The sequence below is a fragment of the Diceros bicornis genome, chromosome X, assembly GCF_020826845.1.
Source record: "Diceros bicornis minor isolate mBicDic1 chromosome X, mDicBic1.mat.cur, whole genome shotgun sequence".
NCBI lineage: Eukaryota > Metazoa > Chordata > Mammalia > Perissodactyla > Rhinocerotidae > Diceros > Diceros bicornis.
In genome coordinates this window covers 11,395,759-11,410,681 of record NC_080781.1, presented here as the reverse complement: position 1 = coordinate 11,410,681, position 14,923 = coordinate 11,395,759, and the positions used below count along the sequence as shown (strand labels likewise).

Genomic DNA, 14,923 nt, shown 5'->3' with positions numbered 1-14,923 from the left:
AAGAAGGCAAGAGAATCAAGGTGGCCCACTTTTTACAGAAGTAGGACAAAAAAGAGAAATAGAAACAGCAGTAAGGAGTGAGAGATCAACCAAAACTATTGTAAAGATCAGAGAGCCTGAGCAAGGCTGATGCTGATGGGGAAGGGGCCAAAAAAGAGAAAAGTGCTGATGTGAGAGAGAAGTGCATAACTGAGGGAGCAAGGTGCCTGTGAGGACATGGGATTGGATCCAGAGAACACCAGAACGGATTCACCTAGGCAGAAGCCAAGATACCTCTTCCTCTAAAACAAGAGGCACGGTGAGTGCAGAGTTCAGACGGCCATACGTTTCCAAGTAATAAAATGCCCCTGGTCATCTTCATTTTGTCAGTAGGAGGTGAGGTCATCGGCTCAAAGGGAGAGTCTGGGGGGGTGGGGCAGGGTCTTGCAAAGAAGATGAAATCAAAGGGAAATTGTAGGAGAGACCCTCAGAGGGGCATGAAGCCAGGCCCGCTAGGGGATGCTCCTGGGAAATTGACCTTTCCTTTACGCAGCTTCCAAGTAAGAACTCAGGACTGTTTGCAGGTGGTCTAGCACCACTTACTTGACCCAGGCAGGGGGACTGGCTCCTAACCAGTTTCTCCACAACACTCAGGCCACAGAGGGGTACCAAGGTTGGGGGGACCAGGAAGCCCCATAAGATTAGCTATGGCTTCCCACACCTGGCAGGATCATCCATAGCTGTACATCCCTGAGGGGAACTTGGGGGCCCCGGTACCACAGTCTGGGATTATTCTGTGCTCCTTCCTCCTTTAGGTAATCACCTCTGTAGATTTCCTTGCCCTGGGGGATTTAAAGAAAGTCTACATCCTCTCACCAGGCTTTTTGGGATCCCTCCGTCAATCTCATCTCCACCCATTGGGACAAGCAGTAGCAGAGCTCCCGAGAGTGTAAAAAAAGAGGACACATCATGCTGCCTCTGGAGCCTCGTTTTCTCCCAGTACTGTCTTCCCGTCCCTTGCAGACGTGCCTCTCCCACTCTCAGGATACACTGATGTGAAACTGCTGTGGCATATGGCCTTAATAAAACATGGACTTTTACATGCTCTGTTTAAAGGAATGGTTCTCAACTGGGGACGATTTTGCCCCCCAAAGGAGATTTGGCAATTTGGGTTGTCACAAATGGAGAGGGGAGGAACAGGGTTGCTACTGGCATCCAGTGGGTAGAGGCCAGGGAGGCTGCTAAATATCCTACAGTGCACAGGACAGCCCCCCTACAACAAAGAATTATCCGACCCCAAATGTCAATAGTGCCGAGGGTGAGAAACCCTGCTTTAAAGAGCTCCTCATCTGAAACGACCCATTAAGGTTTTGCTAAAATCCATTTAAGGGTTACTTGTAATTTGAGGTTTATACCTGAGACAAATAAAATACCAAACACGAGGGTGAGGAATGGTAGGATTTATAAATTTCCACCAGATGGCGATAAAACACAAGTGAAAATCCAACCTGCAGCCGTCACTTGAGAATCCAGTTTCTCGCCCTGGTCCACCCTCTGGAGTAACGATGATCATCCCTTTCAAACGGGATTGTCACTTTTTAGATGCTCAGTGTTCCCCATCACCAATATTTTTATGCAAGTGAATTAAATTTAATAATAACTAAAACTCAGCCCAGAAGATGGAAAGAACAGGACCACCTCCTCAATCAGCTACGGAGTTTCCATTCCCTGTAGCAACAAGGGTGTGAGAGAATCTGCTCTCCTCTTGCTGCCTTCCTTAGCTAACTTCTAGCTGGGTACCTGGCCAGCAGACAATTTCAAGACTCCTTTACCCTCGGGATGGCTGAGAGATGAATTTCTGGCCATTAGTGGGTTTTGAGCAGAAGTGTTGTGGGTACCTTACGGGTAGTACCCTTAAAGCAGGGGTTCTCAACTGGGCGTGACTTTGCCCTCCATGGGACACTTGGCAATGTCTGGAGACATTTTTGGTTGTCATAACTGGGGGATGCTACTGACATCTAGTGGTTAGAGGCCAGGGATACTGCTGAACATCCTACAGTGCACAAGAGAGCCCCCAGAACACAGAATTATCCAACCCCAAATACGAATTGTGCTGAGGTGGAAAAACCCTACTTCTAAAACCCCAGCTTCCCCTTTCCCCCTTTGCACTAGCTGGAGGGAAGGTGCATTGGAGCATCATCTTGGACCATCTGGGCCAAGGTAACAAACCAGGGAGTGTGGAGCTACAAGATAGGTGGAATTTGAGTCCCTGGCTCTGTGGATCTACCTTACCACTCTGGACACCTTACGCCCAGAGACAGAAATATATTTCTCAATGGTTTGAGCCACTCTTCTCCTGGGTCTGAGAGCAGCTGAAATAATATCCTAATACCATAGCATACTCATTATATAGCTACATACACACTCAGAGTACTATAGTGTATATACTAATAGTACTCCAGTAACTGCTCTACCTGAAACATACCCATGCCGGGCCTGTTTGTTCTGTCTTTCCCAAGGGCCCCCCGAGCTCTTTTTCCCTGGTACCTTACCCCTCTTCTCTCTTTCCTTCCTCTCCTGATGTGGTTTCTTCCCTGAGGCAGAGATTCCACCAGGCCCCAATTGATTTACCAGCCTCAATCCATACCTGACTTTTCCTAGAAGACACCACACTCCTACCACCCCCTCCCCATTCTATCCAGAGAGATCTCATTCCCTCCCACATCCATTTTCTGAACAGGTGAGGAAGAATCTTGTCTAAAATAACCCAGCCTCAATATACACACACCTTCTAGCCCTTACCCTGCTTTCTTTTCTTCAGATAACTTACCACGATGTACAGTCATATTATTCATTGTCTATGCTCTACTCAACAGTGTTAATTTTATGAGGTCAAAAACTGCCTTGTTCACCACTGTATATCCAGTAAGTAGAATACCACTGTCCTATAGAAATATATAAATATATAATGCGTGTGACATAAAATGATGCTCTAGCAGCCATGTTAATAAAGTAAAAAGATAAAAGTGAAATTAACTTTAATCTTATATCTTATTTAACCTAAATAGTCCTTCTGTTATCACTATTAAAAAATGAGATATTTTACATTCTTTTTCTCATACTAATTCTTCAAAATCCACTGTGTAATCTACCCTTACAGCACATCTCAGTTCAGACTACCATATATTTCAAGCTCCCAACAGCCACAATGTGGCTAGTGGTTACAATGGACAGTACAGATACAGAATAATAATTGATACATAGGAGGCATCCAGTACATCTTTGTTAAAGTTAATATTCTTCTATACTATTTGATTCTTCTATAGCATAGGAATAGCATGGTAATAACGTCCACACCATTGATATAGCCTAATTGACTTAGCCATCTCTTATTAAGCATTTAAGTTGTTTTCAGTTTTCACTGTTTAAAATAATTCTGCAACGAACATCCAGTTTACATGTTTTTCCTTGGAATAAATTCCCAGAAGTGAAAATTCTAAGAGAAAAGTATGTCCCCTTTTAGGGCTGTTGCCGCATTTTGCCAAATTACCCCAGAAGATACGCCACTTAGGCTTCAAGTGGTTTATGCTTGGTTATTAATGAAACCTCTTCGAGGCCAACAGGGCAAGTATTGCTGATAATGACTGTGATGATAAATCTAATGTTACTAGGTACTGGTTTTTGTCTGCTCCACGCACTGCGCACTAGGTATCATCTACCTCTGACGGGAGAGAACCGGAGGCTCGGGGAGGTTAATAAACTAAGCGCTGGAATCACATTCAAATTGAGATCTGGGGTGAGTATGTTTCCAAAGCCTGGGCGTTTCCCCCTGGGCTACGACCACCCTCCGTTTCAGTTAAAAAATTTTAAAAAAAAGCTAACTAAAGACAAGGGAAGGAAGATGAAAGAGTTGAGAGAAGGGCGAAAAGTCAAAGGCCAAGAAACTGCTGCGGGAACGGGGGCCATGCACAAACGACCCACGTCTTCCCGCCCCGCCACACCCGTCGGCGCACAAGTCGCAGCTCGACCGGGGCTGGGGGGGGGGGGCGCCCGCCCAGTACCCCTACCCAGGCGCTGCACGCGACCTCCCAGCCCGCCAACCTCCACGCTCCGCCTCGAGAGGCGGTCATCATCCCGCGCCAGTCCCCCAGCGTGATGCAGAAAGCGGCGCGGACATGACGTCAGCCGAAGCGCAGGCGGGACTTCTGGCGCACCGCGGTCACGTGCCCGTACCGGAAGCCCACGTCTAGTCGCCCCGGCAACAGCTCCTCCCACTCACGCCCTCTCAGTCTCCCCACCGGAAGTAGGCTCCTGCTCGCCCACCGCCCGGGATCTGCAAGCCGCGCGCCCAAGAGGTGACTCAGGGGACGACTGGATTTTCTTTGGGGAGTGAGGGAGGAGCCTGGAGGCCCCGGAGCCTGGCTTCCTCTGAGGCCAGGAGAGCCGAGGGCTCGGCTGGAACGTTGTCGTAGTTATCATCATCCTGCGGCAATAGGTGCGGCCAGACGCCCATGAGATTCCTCAGTCATTGCTGGTTAACTGTGAGAGGGGACTGGTTCCAGAGCATCTCAGCTCTGCCGTGCATCACCATCACTGGATGACTTCTAAGAATTCTGATGCCCGGGCCCCCATTCCAGACTAGTTAAATTCGAATCTCTAGAAGTGGGGCCCAGGCATCGGTATTTTTATTAAAGCGCGCCATGTGATTCTGATGTGCCGAGTAACGCTGTGTTAAGCTAGGTCGGGAAGGTGCATTCGGACTTGGCTCATCCAGCCCAGTCCCAACAGAAGATCGCCCGGGGCAGCCTGAGCCGTGGAGGGATGTCTAGGATACTGACCCGTCTACTCAAAAATTGGGGTTTTCTTTCTTTTCCCTCGCACTGTAACCTCTGTGGGAGGTCAGAGGTTTTGGTGGAAGTTATCGGAGAATATTTGGCACCTGTGGTCTTTTACGCACATTACCTGTGGAGGTGGAGAATGTGTTTGCCCGCTTTTCTTCCTCAGTAATTAAGTGGAGTTGAACCAGTGGCCAATGAAGTACCTTTTAGCTTTGAAATCCTAAGAATCCCTTAGTACAGATCAGATGGTTCTGAACAATTTTATTTTTTTCAGGAATGATTTTTTAAGTTGTTTCACAAGCTAGGTTCTGTATTCAGCTGTTTTGCACCTAAGTCGGAACAACATTACTTGAAAGTCTAAAGATTAGTAACACAACACTTCTGGGGTTATTTACTCTCAGGGTTCCCATGAATTGTGGGGTGAGGATAACCTTTAAAAACACAATGTATACTAATATAGTTTGTAAGAGTAATAGTCCCTTTGGGATGGCAATGCGAACAGAAACTATAAACGATTGTTAGTAACTTCGGATAGGCTAAGTGAAGGCAAATTCACAGTAAGGGATACAAGTCCCCTCTGTGTGTTCATTGCTGTGCTGGGAAAGGATACAAACTAAAGCTCTAGAGAGAAATTTTCATTCTAAAACTGTTTTACAGATGGTGAAGAATTATTTTGTTGTTTAGGATCTAACATTTAAGAATAGGGTGAGATAAAAAGGATGGGGGAGAAATAGAACAATTCAGGCTAGAGTGGAGGTTGGAGAGATAGCAAAGTAGGTGCAGAACTCTTGGAACTACTTCTCTGCAGTAGGAAATCCAGCCAGAAAACGGTTGGACAAGTGAAAAAAGAGCATAACTGTAGTTGATCAAAGGTCAGATGAATTGAAAATATCTTTCAAAACATATTAATGTATTTAAACATCTGCTTCCTGAAAAGATTTGGAGTTTATAGTCAGAGTTATTTGAGTGAGTAGCTACTCAGTGATTTTAGGAAGGGTAGAGGTAGGAGGAGAGTGTTATCTGGAAACAATCTCAGCAGCATCCAAGGGCAGGAAATATTAGCTATGATTTTCATAGGAAGGAAAATAGGAAATTTAAAAGAAATAGATTCCAGAATCCATGCCTACAAGTAACTGATTAAATGTCCAAATGACTGGGACATAGTGAATACCGGATAAATTGAGAAAAGAGAGAGATTAACATGGAATTACCCTGTGTGAGTCTTTAGAAGTAAAACTTGCAATAAGCCTCCTGAAATCTACTGGTAGTCTCAACCACTTTAAACTAGTCATGGTTTTTGCTCATATGCGCTTAACTTGCATTACCTGCCTGTTCAACCCTTATTCCTTTATGGTCACGCCAGGTTTTGCTGTATGAGGGATGTACTTGCAGTGAAGCCAACTTACCTCTTTCCTCTTTTGAGTTGTATTATTGTTATGTCTTTCTCAGTTATCCCAGTTTTCAGCGATTCCTTTGCATGTTGTGTTCATGAGTCAGAGGGTAACTTGATTTTTGAGTGGCCTCATATTTCACTTCTGATTCTGACTTTAGTCACATAGGGATTTGGTGAGCTTGCGAATAAATCCATTCGCAATTCCATCACCCTTGCTGACAAATTAAACAATGCCATTCTGTGGGTGGAATGTCATTTGTGTAAAAAAAGAAGAACGGTTAGTACATCCTTTCAGTCTTTCTCCTTCCACATGCTATGCTTTCTTTGTGACATTACTTCTTATTGCAACATCTAGAAGGGAGTAAATTGGGGTTTGGGGTTGAGGGAATGAAAAGGAAATAAAACTGATTTTTGGCTCCCTTGCCCGTCCATTTTAAGGGTGGCTGCTATAGCTGGAGAGGTGTAGGCTTTCTGAACACAGTAGCATGTGCACTTGTAGGAGGCCTGTGTCTGGCGCAAAGATGGAGCTTGGCCTCCTGAGGGTGGAAGGCCATTCAGACTTGAGCCATCTTTCTTGTCCAAATCACTAAGCAGGGACCATGCCAAGCCACAGGAGGGAATGAGGGCATCAAGGCAGATGAATTTGCCGTCAAGCTGCTGGGGGAGGGGGCAGGAAGCCATGCTCTCAAAAAACCTCATTTTATTATTTATCTTAGTTGAGGAAGTTCCTACGGGTGTGTGTGTTATTGGACAACATCTCTGATGGGCTTATTACTGCATATACAGAAATTCCTTAGAACTGCATATGACTCAATTTATGTAATCAGAGTTCTCACCATACGTTCATTTATTTTAAGCAATCTGCAGCAGACCCCTTTCCTTCTACCTTGAAACAGTGGGTACTGAAGGCCTAACTAGATCCCCCCAAATTATCTGGTTGGCTCAGAGATCCATATCGGTGGGAGCCTTATTAGAAGGGTTTGACTTTCAGGGCTTTAGCCAGCATAACTTATTTAATGATTGACTTTTAATGTGTGTCTATGCAAAAATCAAAGCAAGTGAGTTTCAGAATTCTAGTGGAAAAGGAAGACAGGAAAATCCAGTTACAGAGTATACATTATCATTTTGAGGGGAATTTGTGTTTTTATTTTATTGATCTGGTTGCTATGACACATCCTAGATCCTACATTTATAAGAATATAAATATGCAGTAAAAAGAATATATACGATGTCACTACCTTTCAGCAAAGCCACATTACTTATTTGTGGAATTTTTTAATAATTTGATGGAAATAGTCACATTTTATCCGTTGAAAAATTACAAAGCTCTTGTCTGTTATTCTTCATGTATATTTATGCATTTAAAAATACGTCTCCCAAGATAAGCAGATTCATTGAAGAATGAGTCCATTTTTTAAGAAAGGCTGTATGGGAAAATATATGGTTCAAGACTCAGAGACACTGTCTTGCCTGTGGGCCTCGGCAGTGTTTTGTGAATGACCTCAGTGCTGGTTTTTTCCTTCCTTCTCTGGTGGTTGAGGACAGACAATGAATACTGTCTCTGTGCTCGCCTGGGCTCAGCTGGGTAGTGACTGTGATGCCATTGTGCTCACTGGGGAGGGCTGCCCGCTTGGTAGTGCTGTGGATCCCAGCCTGCCCTGACATTGCCCATCTCTTTTCTTTCAGCTCCACCATCCCATTAGGAGAAAAGTTGCTGTTCAGTCCATGAAGACGTATGCCATAAAAGAGTAGGAGACACTCCCAGGGAGGTGAGGAATGAAAGATAAAGTTCAAGACCATTGAAAAGGCATCGAAATCTGCTGCAACCAGAAACTTTCTTTTCTTTGAGATGATGGTGGTGTCTGGAAGTGTTGCTATAATGTCTAGAATTATTTTCATGTTGGCTTTTCAGGCACCCAGGAAGTTTTAGTAGGTCCTTAAGCACTCTGTGTGGAAAGGGTAACCAGCTTTAAAAAGTTAACAGGACGCATTCCTAGAGGAGGGTCTCACCTTCCCCTGGGAGCTAGCTGACTGATGCCATTAGCAGGGAAGGGTACATATTTCTTCTTGCAGGGACTAGACACCCAGAACTCTCTCCTGCTTCCCATCCTTGGGTTACTGTCTAGCACATGGCAGCTAGCAGGGTCTCCGTCAGAAATCATGGCGCTACATGCCTTCTGAGCCCTGTTGATTGATAGTTTTGCTGGAGTTTGGTTTTTTTTAATTAAGTCTTTAAATGTCTATGTAGATCTTTAAGAAGTGGTCCAATTTCCTTATTTAGTCATGGAGACAATTCTTTTGTCCCAAATATTAGGAACTGGTCACTAAGATTGCTGTTGGTCATAATCACAGTTGTCTTGCTTCCACTAGTCTCATTCCAAGCCCAATAATGTATGAGACATGTGAGAATCGTGAAGTTCCTCTGCTGATTTCCAAGTAGAAAGTGAGGACCGATTAGGGTGCTCAGCATATCGAGGGCAGAGTCTATCCAGCTTAAGAATGTGTTAACATAAAACAGGGGTGGGCAAATGATGGCCCATAGCTTGTTTTTTATACTGCCCAGGAGCTAAGAATGATGTTTACATTTTTAAACGTTTTTTAAATTTAAAAAAAAGAAAAATATGAAGAATATGTGACAGAGACCGTATGTGGCCCACAAGCCCAAAATATTTATTATTTGGCCCTTTATAGAAAAAAATTGCTGGCATAAAATACCAAGAGTGATACTGGCTATAGCGAGCTAGTAATAATTATAAAGCTCCATGCAAGCAGCTATTCCTGTAGATGTATTTTTCTGTACCTTACTTGATTTCTGAGAGATTAATTGTCATTCGTTCTCAGAAACTATTTTTAATTGAATATCTGTAGGATTTTAGGAATATTAAAAATACTTAAAATGTAAAAGAATATGATGCATAGGTTTTGGAATTTGGGGAGGGAAAGTAAGAAAGGCAAGGGTGAAATGAGCATATTCAACATACAGCCCCAGGACTCTCAACTTGCTGGAGGAGGGCAGCAGATTTGGTTATAAGTGTCCCAGTGGCCAAAACAATGAGGAAAGCATAATCAGAATAAAATCAATGACAAAGTTGCCTGTATTTCATCATTAATATAAATTTGTCTTTCTTTTCTAGCCTGGGGCTTAAAAGAGTCCAGCGCCTTCGCTGGTTAGTTGATAGCCTTTATAGGTAGTCGGCACACTGGGCTGAAGCTGAGCTGCTTCGGGTCCAAATGCTGGAATTGGCTTTCTTCAGTCATCTCAGCTCGTTGTCCTGGCTGCTTTCCTGCAGAAGTGCTCAGAGTGTGCCTTGCGTGATCTCTGAGGCAGTGTAAATGGCAGCCCTTCTATCAAATTATTTGTCAAATCAAAGACATAAATAAGTAAACTCTCCTCCGATTAGCACTCCTTCCCCCTTTTTAATCACAGCCATGGGCATTTGAGCAGCCTGGCGAACATGATGGATTACACTTACACCACTTAAACAGTTGTCTACTTTATCGCGCATGCCTAAACTTCCAGCTCTGCAGCGTGGAGCCTCTCATAAGCCATCTTGTGCATTTTCAGAATATTGGTGGTACTACTTTTAATGCCAGGCTGGATTTTCCCAGTTATAAATAAAAACAGAATTTTCCGAGGTCTACAGTAGTGTTCAGTCACAATAATGTTTATTACATGTTTGAGGCTGTCAGACCTCCCAGCTCAAAATAATTAATATTTACATTGATCTGATTCTAAGTATGTTTTATAAGGCATAGAAGTCTGGATTCACAACTCTTAATTTCCAGAAGACACGCTGATGTCTCCTAGACTTTTCTAATTTAATTCCTATGCTACCTGTTAATCTCTAAAACAAATTGATTAGGACACACATGGAGTTCACTTTAATGTCATTATGTGCTGCAGGCTCTCAGAAAGCTATTCAGATTTCAGTGGTAGAAATATGAAACCTGGCTGGAGTGAATTAGCCACTTAAAGGCTGCATCTGACCGTTTAGCACTCAAGTGTGTACTGATTTCTACCATCATTTCATTTGTGTTAGTTTTACTGCTCTGGGTGGTGAGCCCCTTAACGGTGTTGACTGTTTTATATTTCTTTAGTAGCTTGTAAAGCACATAGCAGTTAGCCAGGTTTTCAGATAATTGCTCATGTTTTAAAACTTTATAGTTTTAAAATAAGTGAACTTAATTTACACATATTTTCACTGCATTTGTTAGCTTTTTTCTAGTTTACATTTACTGCATGTGTGTGTATTCCTGAATTGAGAACAGAGAACAGGAAGTGTGGACTATGTATAAGATAAATTTACGGAAGATCATGGCAACCCTCTTGGAAATACCCTATTTGAAAGCTTATTATTCTTAAAAAGAAAGTGAATGATTCTCTTTAGGCTAAATCTTAAAAGATATGGTCAATTTAACATCTCAGTTTTCCACATTAACCATAGCAAAACATCTGATAGAGGTTACAAAATAAGTCAAGTTTATTTCTTAAGGCTTGGAGATTTTTTAATTCTACCCTATAATTGAGTGAAGTAGGAAAAATAGAACTCTTTCAGTATCTGATTTCCAAAGTTTTGAAACCCTGGTAGCTCTTTGCTCAGCATCACATTGTTAGTGGTTTCATCTCACAGATGCTTAAATTCTCTTGCGTTTTAGGATATTACTGTTGTTTAACCTTTTTAAAGTACATTCTGTTGTAGGCTGGCATTTTAGTGGCTCTGAACTCCTGAATGGGAAGGAAAAAAATTAAAAGTCTCTTTTAAATTGGTTGTAAAAGGTACAGCTGCAGATAAACTTTACCTTAGATATTTCCTGCCATATCAGTAAATCACAAACAGGTAGGTGGGGAGGAAGGAGTAAATCCTGGCAGAGCAAGGCTGCTGGGCAAAGGCAGTCCACATGGTCGCTTGGTGGAGAGTGTCCACGGAACAGTTTCTCCTACTGCAAAGACAAGGAGTGGTTAGGTAGGGAGAGTGTGGTGCCACACGCTGGCTGAGAGATGCTTATTGCAATCAAAACCAAAACAAGGCTTTGGGGGCTTAAAGCCCAGGGGACAACCCAGGCTGGAGAAATGTCTTGTTTAGAGAGACTGCTGCAAGTCCCAAACCTGAGGCAAGACCCAACAAAGGTTTCCAGGGAGTTAGCAAGATGTATTCTGTTCTGTTCAAGGCTTGAGGACATCCAGGGTTAATTTAAATAGGCATCGGCATGAGTTAAGAATTAGTAAGTAAAGTCATAGTTGTACATTTTTAGTTCGTGTTCTGTATATTATTTTTTAGATATATACTAGCTACTAACTAATTCTATGGTTCTTTTCGTAGACTTTACTTTCAATAGGGAAACAAGTACTCGAAAAATGCAGTGTCCTTTGAGCTACTTAATCATACCTAATGGGACCCACAAGGTCATAGCCCAGGTGCCAGGGTCCTGTGGTGGGATGTTGCCTGAAGACCAGGCACAGTACTGGGAAGAAGCAGCCTGAGGAGCTGCTTTGCAAACTGCAAAATAGCCACGACTCTCGCCCACCTGTACTGACCAGGTGTTTGCACTGTGGTTGTTCTTTCCTAGTTGCGGTGCCCATTTGGACTTTCACAGAGATGGCAGCAAAGGTAAGGTTTTTTTTTTTTTAACTCATAAGAGAAAAATGTAAATTTTAGTCATTACAGTTGTGGTGTTCTCATTCTAGGATGGAGAAGACCAAGGAAATATAGCAGAAAACTAAAAGTAAAAGCAACATTGGGTGTGCTGCTAGACATCTTTTGTCCCAGGCACTGAGGAGTGGGCCAAGCCAGCAGGTGTTTAGGGGGCGGAGAGGGAGGGACCAGGGAACATCCTGCTCATTAGTCCATGTGGTTCTTGGCAGGCCATTTCTAACTTGGAACTAGTCTCTTAATTACAGTGCGTAGAGAGGGCCAAGATGATAGCCGTCAGGTCCTTATCTCTCCCTGCATCTGTTCGTTTGCAAACTGGCCCCCGTACACAGAGGGCAAGGAGAGACTGAAAAAAGAGGCAGGCCGCTCCATATTGGTAGGTGGCAGGTTTAATAAGCAAGAGAACTTACGAGGCCTGTCTTGGGCATCTGAAAGACAAGTAGATCTCCACACCCACCTGCCAAATCTTAAAAGTTTATATAGAGGCCTTAACTGGATTCAGTCATGTGTACCGTCCAGATGGTCTCAACAACACATTGCTCTTTCAAGGCTGTATCCTTGAAAATGGCTCCCACTGTGGGAACAGTGGGGAGAGCGTACGTTCCATGCACAGGGGAAGGGGTGAGGAGCTCCGATTGCCCAAGTCCAGTTCTCGGGTCAGCTGGTAGTCACGTCCTCTCAATGACCTCCAACAGCATCTTATTAAAAATGATCATTATTAGCCTCTGTCCCCACTTTATAAGGGACATAATCTTAAACTAATTGTCCTGTGAATACCTCGTGTACACGTACTTCAGAGCAAGTGTGCATACACTTGGTATCCATTGTGGGCAAGGACCTGTCCTATATCCTTTTTGGCCCAGTAGCACCCTAATGTAGAGTAGGTGTTTAGTAGATACTCAGTCAATACGTGTTGATTAGTTGATTAGACATTTGAGAATTTCTCTTGAGAATGAACTGTGTGGTATCTAGCCTACACCTCCCTTTATTTTGTAGGCGGCATCATCGAGAGCTACCGAGCCTTGGTCTTCTCATCCAGTATATGCAAGATACTGGCAACATTATCATCAAGCAATGGCTTGGATGCGAAGCCACCAGAACGCCTATAGGAAGGCCGTAGAATCTTATTTCAGTACCCCGTGGTACTCCCCTCCCGCAGCTCTTGCCCAAAGCTCTTATGCTAACGAGAGTGGATCTCCTCAGTCCTTCTATGACCATCATTCGGCCTCCCAGGACTCCTGCTGCGGTTATTTGCATGCTGGAAGATCTGGGCAGCATCTGTATGACAGCACAAGAGAAGACCAAGCTTGGTCCGCAGAGGAGGAGATGGAGACCGAGTCAGATGGGGGCGTAGAATGCGACGTGAGCAACATGGAGATCACCGAGGAGCTCCGCCAGTACTTTGCAGAGACCGAGAGGCACAGGGAAGAGCGACGTAAGTGCAGGCCTCTGTCTCCTCGTGCTTCCTTTCCTTGCCCTGCCTTCTGCCTTGTTTTCTTCCCTGATCTCTCAAGTTATTTTATAACTCTTCAGTAATGTTCCAGATCCAATCCTAAGCCTGGAAAAGCTATGGTGATATTGTACCTCAATTATATTAGTTTCCAGAGTTGTTTTAATATAGGACTTTTGTTAGTTCTAGAACAAAGCTTATCCTAATAGGGCCTCTGTCGTTTATTGAAGGTTAGACACCACCAGATGGGGTGTATCTGTGCGTTATGTGTGTGTGTTCCGTAATCTACACAACAGTCCCTCGAGGTATTAAACCCATTTTACAGATGAGGAAAGTGAGCCTTAAGGTTGATTGACTTGTTCTGTGGTGCACTACTAGTAATTTCCTGTTAGGATTCAGACAAAGGTCTGTCTGACTCCAGTGCCTGTGCTTGTTCCTCTAACACAAACTCAGGGATTAGGTTTTGTCCCTAAGATTGCTAAGTTCCTAAAATCCTGCTGCCAACTCACTGGTCCACAGCTCGGAGACTTCCCTGGCGCTCTAGAGCTACCAGATCGTAAATATCAGGCTCCCTTCCGAGTAGAGATCAGTGTGAACCTAAACAGAATAACAAATGCCTGGTATTTAAACATTTCCAGTTTGATCCTGCATTGAAGGTGTCTGTCCCTGGATGTAGAGAATTGTGAGAATGGCCCTCTATCTTCAATGCGAAAGCAGTTTTCTGTTTGTAATTTCTTACTAATTTGCTGTGAAGAACTAGAACTACTTTGTATGCTCTCCTTACTATTAAGATGCACCAGCCCCTTTACATTGTCCGTGTCTCTAACAGATATGCTTTTCTCCTTATAACCAGTATCTAGTCTCCATACTATTTTTGTTGAGTTCTAATTTTATGATATTTTACCTAGAATTTCCTAATAAACAGAAACATACAAGCCTGGGAATGGGCAAGTTTCATTTCCATCCTGAATGATCTGTATTTTCCTAATGACGGGCTAGCATTTATTGATCCCCACTGGGTGCCAGGAACTGAGCCATGGGCTTTGTGTAAAGTATCGTGCCCTTTAGTGTCTTTGCCTGTGATTCTTCACTAAACTACTCATTCAGATTGTTTCTTTTTTACTTCCCTTCTTTTGATTACACTGTTGACTTCTTTGATGCATATTAGAAAGTATATCCAAATGAGTATTTTTAAAATAGTTTTTCTGTTACACATAGAGTATATTTCTTTCCTTGATCTCCAGAAATAAATTTTACCTTTTTTCAAAATACATAGGAAATAATCATTAGTCTAATTTAAAAGTATGCAACGAATGAGGGAAAGTAGGCATTGAAGCATGTCCACATTTGGTTAGAATGCCGTTTGTTACAGCTTTTGAAAAAGAAAATATGATAGAGATAAGGCTTATTTCTGTTGTCCTTACCAGAAGGTAGAATAACATGTTTTTCCCACCAGAGATTGATGTTTTTATGATAGAAGTTTTAATTAAGGATGGGAGCAAATCCCAGTCATCCAAAAGGCCATTTTGAATTATCTGCTAATTTAAAATAAACTTGGTATAGTTATTCAATAAAAAATAGATGTGAATGAAATGAAAATAATGAAATGAGT

General features: G+C 43.1%; 1 protein-coding gene across 3 annotated transcripts in view; it reads left to right on the top strand.

The window, feature by feature from the left end:
- GEMIN8 (gem nuclear organelle associated protein 8) overlaps nucleotides 1-14,923 on the top strand; it is a 258,299-nt gene that overhangs the window by 234,744 nt on the left and 8,632 nt on the right. The window contains exons 1-4 of one of the 3 annotated variants that reach the window (XM_058535459.1): nucleotides 4,250-4,334; nucleotides 7,897-7,979; nucleotides 11,779-11,819; nucleotides 12,858-13,296. In XM_058535459.1, coding sequence (XP_058391442.1) covers nucleotides 11,808-11,819; nucleotides 12,858-13,296 — 451 coding nt within the window. In that variant the 5' untranslated portion in view covers nucleotides 4,250-4,334; nucleotides 7,897-7,979; nucleotides 11,779-11,807. Of the gene's footprint in view, nucleotides 1-4,249; nucleotides 4,335-4,372; nucleotides 4,475-7,896; nucleotides 7,980-11,776; nucleotides 11,820-12,857; nucleotides 13,297-14,923 lie in introns of those variants that run through there. The other 2 variants (XM_058535460.1, XM_058535461.1) reach the window with 2 other exon arrangements.